The sequence below is a fragment of the Pongo pygmaeus genome, chromosome 5 (genome assembly GCF_028885625.2).
Source record: "Pongo pygmaeus isolate AG05252 chromosome 5, NHGRI_mPonPyg2-v2.0_pri, whole genome shotgun sequence".
NCBI classification, from domain to species: domain Eukaryota; kingdom Metazoa; phylum Chordata; class Mammalia; order Primates; family Hominidae; genus Pongo; species Pongo pygmaeus.
Window position 1 is genome coordinate 137,855,310 of NC_072378.2, and position 8,262 is coordinate 137,863,571.

Here is an 8,262-nt window from a genome sequence, read left to right on the forward strand (position 1 = left end):
GATGCCCCAGACTGAAGTTTATCTCTGTGTCAATAAATCTCTAAACAACTGCCACGAAACCAAGTACTGCCACCATTGCTTCTTTTTATTTCCAGATTAATCAAAAGCATCTGCTCCTGTCCTCTCCAGTAGAGGGAATGGGCAGTGAGTTTTCTAGCATCTGTAAAAGCCCCTAGAAGGACGTTTGCAGCACTTGTGTTTTGTGCGGCCAGTAGAATTTTTACCCTCGGACTTAGGTGACTTAGGTAACCGATGTTTTCCCTCTAGGCTCTGAGGGCACAGAGGACAGGAGCTATTTCTTATGCATGTGAATGCCTTATTTCTCTTACTGTTTTACTTCCCGCTCCCCCCCCCCCCCCGTTGTCGGCACCTGGCACATCGGAAGCATTCAGAAAATGTTCGTGGCTGAATTGGGGGAAGATTGAGAGAAACTCCAAAGGAAGTAATGCCAAGGCTTGTGTTGCTAAGAGTCCACTAGAGCGCTATATGTTTACATTTGGTTTCAAATGATGGTGTGGATTTCCTTGTCCTTTTCCGGAGCAGACGGAAGGGAGGCGAGATGGTGGGAAGCTGAATAACCAGGAGGAGAAAGGAGTCGCCATAAAATGCGCCCGCGCCACCCTCCGTGTTCCCCAGTGGAACTGAGGATCTTGCTTGTGGCAAAAGTGCGTTCTTGGCACCACAGCCCCGCAGAGTGGCAGGGCGGGGGGTGGGGTGCTCAGTACCCGGCTTCCGCAATTTTCCAGGCGTGGAGGTGAGGGGTGCTTGCGTGTAAACTGTGGCAACCCCCAGAATCAGGCCCTGGCTCCTGCACTTTCGGAGGTGTCTGTTGCAGACCACGAGGAAAAGAGGGGTCTTACTCAAGTCAGGGCCGGACAGAACTCCAAAACTTTCGAGGGCAACTATCCAACACTACCTCACAGACCCTTAGGCGCTGCCCGCTCTTTGCCCCTGTCCTCCTGGGGTGCAAGAAACCCGACCACTCTGCTTCCACCCAAACCCCAGGTCGCAACAGTAAAATCAAGCCAGGTCATTGAACTCCCAGGTCTGCGCATCCCTCCCTCCTGGCTCCCTGGGGTCTTGGCCCCAGCAGGTCCAGTACCCATCCCCGGAGGGACCCTCTACGGAGGCGAGTTAAATTCCTTTTGCCAGTGCCTGGCTGCGAGGACAAACGTCCGTACTTGGTTCGGGAGCCAGGGGCAGTCCAGGGGATTGGGTTAGAAGCAACGGCTCCCTTCCAGGGGCTGTGATCCGGGTCGGCCAGGGAGAGCGAGGCGCCGGGGTCCTCTGTGAGGTCCCCAGCGAAGAGACGCAGCTGGGGAAGGCGCCGACCCCGGCCACCCCCGCGCCACCCTAACCGGGCCTCTCCTTAGCAAAGTTGACAAATTCTTGAGAGTGTCAGCCCCGAGCTGCGCGTGAGGGCGCTGGGACCAGAGAGGAAAGAGCGCCTGCCGCGCTCAGCCTGACTTTGAATTTGTTTGTTGTTATCGTTTTTGTTTTTCCTCCCGGTTTCCATAAACGCTTAGGTATTTCGAGGCACTTTGCCGGTGTTGGCGCAGGTGATGATGGGCCTTGTTGGAATCTGCCTCCCACGCATCCTTTTGTCTTCTGCGCCCCAGCCTGTCTGACTATGTCCTGCGGGGACCCCGAGACAGTCCGGGGTCAGGGCGCGGAGACTGATGCTTGCCACTGAACCCATCCGCAACCCGGGGACCTTCTAGCCCGTCACGGAGCTGGAGTTTGGGCTTCCGGCTCCCAGCTCTCGGCCCTGGATACAGGAAGAGGGCGGGAGAGGTCGCGCACCCGCGGCTCGGCGGGGATCGCTCCCAGGGGCTCCGGGGCCACCGCAAGCGCGGACTGCGACTGCTGGCGGGCTCCCTCGGCGTCCAACGCACCCCATCCTCTCCCTCCCCCTCGCAGCCCCGGACCGCAGTGTCCCAGGGAAGGCTTCACTGAAAACAGACGCTCGATGGAAAAGTGATCCGCAGGCCCGAGCCTTCGGAGTTTGATTTCTGTGGGCCCCTTAAAAGGGCACTGGGTACAGGAGAGGCCCCAACTCTCTGCAGGGACGGGGAGGGAAGGGCACTCACTCTCCCGCAAGTTTTCCTACAGGCGAGCTGAAGATGCAGGCCACCTCCCTGCCGCACGGCCCCTCCCTTTGCCTAGTTCTGTCCAAAGACACTTCCCAGCCCTCGAGCGGCGGCTCCTCCACTCGCTTCCTGTTTACACGTGAAGAGCTTGGACCCGGCGGGGCTGCACTCGGGAGGACAGGCCCAGATCCTGCACAGCCGGGAGGACAACTGGCCCCGGTGTCCTCTCTTCACAGCTCCCCTTTCTCGGCTTCGGCCTGGAGCGGTGCGGGGAGGGGAGGTCCTGGGGTGGCCTTGAGATACTAGTCTGGGTGCGAAGAGTCGGGAGCCCATCCTTAGCAGTCACTCCCGCTCCCCAGTGGCGGGTGAGAAAAGGGGAACAGAGGGCCCCGGAGTCTCTGGAAGGGACGTGGAAAGCGAAGTTAAATGTTGGTGTCTGAGCGAGGTGCTGGTGGGGCAGAGGGGGTTCCAGCGTCCTCCCAGAGGGAGGAGGCTTTTGCAATTTCTTCTGAATGAGTCAGTGGAGGCACAAAACCTTGCTTGACCTAGCAGCTGGGAAAAAAAAAGAAGTTCGAGGGGACACAAGGCCCCCTGCTGCTGGAGCGAGGAAATCCTGGGCTTGGCCAGCTCGGGCAGCTTCTCTCTGCCCGTTTGAGGGCTGTCGGCCTCAGCGGTCCCAGAAACAAAGATCTAGTGCGCCCAGCCGACGCCGGCCTCATTTTCCCTTTCTAAGGATCACTTTCTTTCGCCCTCTAAATTAGGTCATCGCCTGGGAAAGCGCCGAAAGGTTGCTAGTGTGGGCTTCTCAAGGTGTCTCCGCCCAGGAGGCTTTCGCCATCCATTTATACGTAAGGCGGTGTTTCATCTGGAATAAAAGGATCGTCGTGATGTTTCCAGGTTGAATGAAAAACTGAACTTGCGAAATTTCGAGAAAGTGGCAAGTTTACAACGAAAAAAAATCCGGCCGAAACCCATTTTCACCTTTGCGGTCATGAAATCTTGTTTCTGGCGTCGATAATTCGAGTATTTAAAGGGAAGAGCAATGACAGTAAAAGTCTGCCTGCAAACTCACATGCCCAGCAGACTAGCCTAGGCATCAAGGGAAGGGCCTTCCCGGAGGGCGAATGGAGATTATTTCTTCCCAATAAATCCAGAAACCTCAGATGACCTGGCTCTCAAATCACCTTCCTCACTGGGTTCCTGTCCTGTTCTCAAAGAAATCCTCTCTTCTGGTCTCAAAGCCAAAAGAATTTTTGTATCCCAGAAAAGAGCTCTGCTCACTTAAGAGATCTTCTCGATATTGGAAGTGGTGTCTATTTCCCGTTTTAGTTGCAAAATTTGCAATAGAGTTCCCTGTGCTCAAGCTTCCTTTCAGCTTATGTGAGCGGACATCACAGCTCTTTAAACTGACCACTGCTGTAACTCAAGGATTTCCTGTCTCAGCAGCACAATCACAAAATCCACGACTGTCCTAGTGTAAAGAATGTGGCTTTATTCCTTTCCATAACCCAATTTAAGCCTCAGCTTTAGAGAAGGCATGAGGCCCACCACTAGGCCAACTGTAAGGCCCTGAGTCTTTCCCCAGAACCAGGCCTTTGGAAACAGGACTCAAAAGAAGCAAGTGGCTAAGGAGAAAGTCGTTTTCCTGATTGATGAAACTTCTCCCACCCCTCCCCTTTCTAAATAATAAACTCTGGGGAAAGGCTGGAGGGCTGCCTTGTGTTGGTTTCAAATAAATCTTCAATAGGCTCTTTTCTCACCCAGAGAAATGAATCACCCCTGGGAAACAGACGATTATTCCCCCATTTGTCTGCCTAAAACCAGTGGAAAAAAGCACCCTCCACTGTAGACCCTAACTTAGGTCTCTCGCCTGCCTGAAAGTGGGGTAGCGATGGGAGGGTAAAAAGGGATGGAGGGGAATGATTTGCATAGAAGAGAAACCCACAGAGATGCTCTCCCTGATAGAGGCAGTACTGCGTAGGCATCAGGGACCCAGGAAAGATAGGGCAAATGCAAGTGCTTCCTAGACGTACTCTCCTTGCTGGATTCTAGAAAGAGAACATGAACCTCCCCCCATTGGAGAGGAGTTTTGGCCTCAACCAACATCTAGGCGATGTTACAACTTATTCAGAAGCAAATCCTGGGGTGTTGCATTTCAATCAGAGTTCTATTTTCCTCACAGGGAAATGGAGCTTGTGTTGTTGGGGCTATCCTCACTACAGCTCAATTTGTTGTCCCCTTTAAACAAATAGACAAAACTCTCTTGCTGGATTACTCCTGCTTATACAAACCATTTAGAAGTGTTATGGCGGGAGGTGAAAAGAGGAAAGTAGTTTATTAAAATGACTCCCGTTTTAGCTGACTTTTATGCAGAAGATGCCCAATGTATATAGCTAATCAGACCAGCAATCTTCTAAGGGAAGAAAGAAGGGAGGATTCTCGCTATAAATCTGCAAGATTCTGAGACTTGGGTGGTGGTTTGACTCACCCGGAGCTCACCTTACAAAGCAGAGAAGCCTTTCCTTTCTCTGTAGGCCATGCTTACAGGCAAGCAGGGTGAGTATTTGATTATTTTCTAAGACCACTGTTTGTTGACTTTTAAAATGTATACTAGATTTTAACATGGGGGGAAAAGCACAAGTTCAACTTAAAGTGAAAACAAGTTAACCTACTGCTTCATCCTTGTTTGTTGCCAACACAGTCATTGTAGTGACACTCCACCTCTCATTTCCTGCCACTTTAAGTTTCCAGATTACTTTTTAAAATTCAATTCTTGAGTTTATGAGGGTCTGATTACTGCAGAGAAATAAGAAGCTCAAATAGCGTAAGACTATGAATGTGGGCAATGCCCGCTTGAAGCACATTTAGTTCCAAAAATCATCACTAATTTACCCATCCTGTTTACTTGTACCTAATCACGGAAAACCTTCACATCTGCCCACCCATCCAAATCCCTCACCCACACCCAGATACACCTTACCTGGTCCACGTGTTTCCTATCCCACTACCCCCATCTGCTAAGATTTTAGGCAAAGGCAGAGCCACGATTTAAAGGTCCTTTTTTATTTGAAATCTCATCCAGAAACACTGGTTATTAATAAATATATCATAGTTATCAAGAATATATAAAAAATAAAGACAGGTATCGTCTTTGAGGCCCTAACAAAATATTTCAAGGAAATGTTCAGGAAAATAAAAACGGCACCCCTCCCAAAACCAGGATAAGTTTTCAAAGCTGATAATAGAGAGAGCCAACCCCGCATGCAGAATAACTGAGCGAGGGAGGGTGGGGCAAGCTACAAGAGGGAGCCCAAGCTTTTACAATGGCGGCCCCAGAACAGCAGAGGAAGGTTCCGAATAAAGTTTGAAGGGGGTGGGGATGGGAGAAGAAGCGCGTGTGCGTGAGTGTGGGTCTTTGCACTCTGCCCCTTTTTTCATTTCATACAACCACAGACAGATATATGGAGTACTTGGGATAATTCACTAATAAATCCTTGTTACAAGGAAAACGGCACCACGGCCTGCACAACATATTTAGACAAAATTCATTTAGAAGCGTGCATGCATTCTTTTGACCTACACTGCGTCGAAAGGAAAACCCACATAGGAGGTGTCATGCCCTGGACCTGGGTTGAGATTCAAAACTTGGGTCTTGATCTCTCTCGCGCGCGCGCTCTCTCTCTCTCTTTCTCTCTCCATTGTCTCTAGAAAAACTATGGCGAGGACAGAGACAATCATAATCGCATCCATCTCAAGAAAATATTTACATTTGTTTTGCACAAAAGGGATGGCCATCTTTTTCCAAAGCGAGAACACAGAGTCAGAGAAAGCCAACTCAAAAGTCCCTTCGCCAGTTTTTAACTACACCGATCCCATTTTTATACAACAAATGCAGTTTCGACAAGAGCATATGGCAGTGAGAAATACTGGCGCGGCATGGGGAAAAGAAGCATGCATGCAAAACACACGACGTCTGGTTCGAGTTCCCCTTTGCTACCACCTAGAAATTGCAGTTTGATTTTGGTCCTTTCCCTCCGGGGGTCAAGTGGAGTCTGAGATCTCTCAGACAGCGTGGGAGGCTGCGGGCCCCGGAGCCCGCCCTCCCGTGGGCCTAGGGCGCAGCCTCCCTCTTCCCTCCCGGCCCGGCACCGCGGCCCCTCCCGCCGCTCTCCCTCCTCCTTGGCAGCCGGGCCCGCCCGCTGCTCACTTGAGCAAGTCCTTGGACTCGGCCGACAGCCGGGCCATGTTGGCTGTGGAGAGAGCGGACAGGTGCGGCGGCGGCGGCATCTGGCAGATGGTGCAGGGGCAGGGCAGACCAGCCCAGTGCTGGAAGCCGCTGCCCAGCTGCAGCGCGGGCGGCGTGGAGGGCGCCTTGAGCAGCGAGTGGGGAGGCCGGATGGTGCCGATGGCGGGAAGTGAGGCGGCGGACAGCGGTGACGAGGCGTTGCCGGATGACAGCGCGCCGCCCAAGATGGGGTGCACCGGGTGCACGGCGTTGGCCGCGTGCGCGGGGTGGCCGGCCGAGTGGCCCACGGTCCCGCAGTGAAAGGCCGAGTGGTGGCCCCCATAGATCTCGCCAACCAGCCTCTTCATCTCCTCCAGGGAGCTGGTGAGCATGAGGATGTAGTTTCTGGCGAGCAGGAGTGTGGCGATCTTGGAGAGCTTGCGCACCGACGGCCCGTGCGCGTAGGGCATGACTTCGCGCAGCCCGTCCATGGCTAGGTTCAGGTCGTGCATCCGCTTGCGTTCGCGTCCGTTGATCTTCAGGCGCAACTGCTGTAGGTCCTGCTCCGACAGCTGCTTCTTGATTTTGTACTTGCTGCTCTCTCCCGCGGCCTTGGCGCCAGCCCGCGAGAGGCTTTCCCCGGGCATCTTCTGCATCATATCGCCCTGCGTGGACGAGACCGAGTTGAGACGGCTCTCCTGGTGGTGGTGGTGGCGGTGGTGGTGGTCCCTCAGGTACATCTCATCCATGTCCGGAGATGAAGCTCTGCTGGAGACAGAGCTCGAATCAGAATTCATTTTATTACAGGGGATGAGGCCCTACCGTGGGGAGGCTTTAGGCGGGAAATTAAAGAAAATCTTGAATTAAAAAAAAAAAAATCTGCACTGCCCAGGAACCCACTTCTCCGCGGCAAGACGTGAGAAGAAAAGCGGAGATGCTGCTTTTCCCCGCCTCTCTCCCTCCCACGCCCCTCTCTCTAGTTAGGCTGCTTCCTGGACAGCTAGTTGGTGTGTGCTTGAACTAACCTCACGCTGAAAAAGAGGGGCTTTTATAGAGCTGCGGCGGAGAAAAGAGACAAAAGGAGCCCTCCTATCTATCCTGGGCTGGTTAGGATGACGTGCCATCATTCAGGGCGGTGCGCTTTGCTGTCCCATTTAACAAGGATTCCTATTCATATTCATTGTGGGGCCGCCCTGGGACACCTCTGCTCCGAACCGCTAGGAGCCCCCAGGCACAAAACCCTCTGATTGACACACTCACCGCTCCAGCTCACGCCTTCCTGATTTTTTTTTTAAACTTTCTTCCACCCCACCCCCCTTCCCAATTTCTCTAACCAAATCACACATCAGGAACGGAAGGAAGGGAAGAGAAGGTGGCTAGGCGGTTGGTGGAGGTTCCTCTGAGTTTGGAGAGAGGAATTGAAACATTCGCTCTCCTTTTTTCCCTGGCTGCTCCCAAGTTTAGAGAAATATGGGCAAAAATAGGTCCCAGTGGAAAGGTTTGAGGGACAGAGGTGCGGTCGGAGGGCAGGTGCTGCCAGCGGGGGCTGGGGGTGGTGGGAAGACTGCATGCCGACGTTCTCTGTCTCAAGATTTTTTTTCATTAGATCTCTTTTCCTAAACATTTCCATTCTGTCTATTTTGTTTATTGGGCCCTTCTGGTGTGGTTTCAACGGGATGACCATGTTTGGTGATGGCTTTGCTCCTGACAGTATTGTGGCGGAGAGGGCTTTTATTTTCTGTGTCCTCTCTTTCGTTTTAAAACATGGATTTCTGAAAGAATTTCAGTTTTTCACAGTTCTTTAACTTCCTAGACCAAAAATTGAGAAAAAAAAATGTTAATGTCACAAGAAAAGGAACTTGGGAGGATGGGAAGGAAAAGGAGCCAAGGAGGCAGAGAGAGAGATTTTTAGGTTCCTGAGAGCTCCAGAGAGATTGTTACCGCTCC

At 52.4% G+C, this 8,262-nt stretch overlaps 1 protein-coding gene across 1 annotated transcript; it reads right to left on the reverse strand.

The window, feature by feature from the left end:
- Positions 1-5,132: 5,132 nt before the first annotated feature.
- Positions 5,133-7,337, reverse strand: OLIG3 (oligodendrocyte transcription factor 3). The gene has a single exon (XM_054493162.2). The coding sequence runs from the start codon at positions 7,110-7,112 to the stop codon at positions 6,294-6,296; it is 819 nt and encodes a 272-aa protein (XP_054349137.1). The 5' UTR covers positions 7,113-7,337; the 3' UTR covers positions 5,133-6,293.
- Between the last annotated feature and the right edge of the window lie 925 nt (positions 7,338-8,262).

Excerpts from the sequence above, each read along its gene's own strand:
- OLIG3 (XM_054493162.2), bottom strand. The coding sequence starts at position 7,112 with ATGAATTCTGATTCGAGCTCTGTCTCCAGCAGAGCTTCATCTCCGGAC.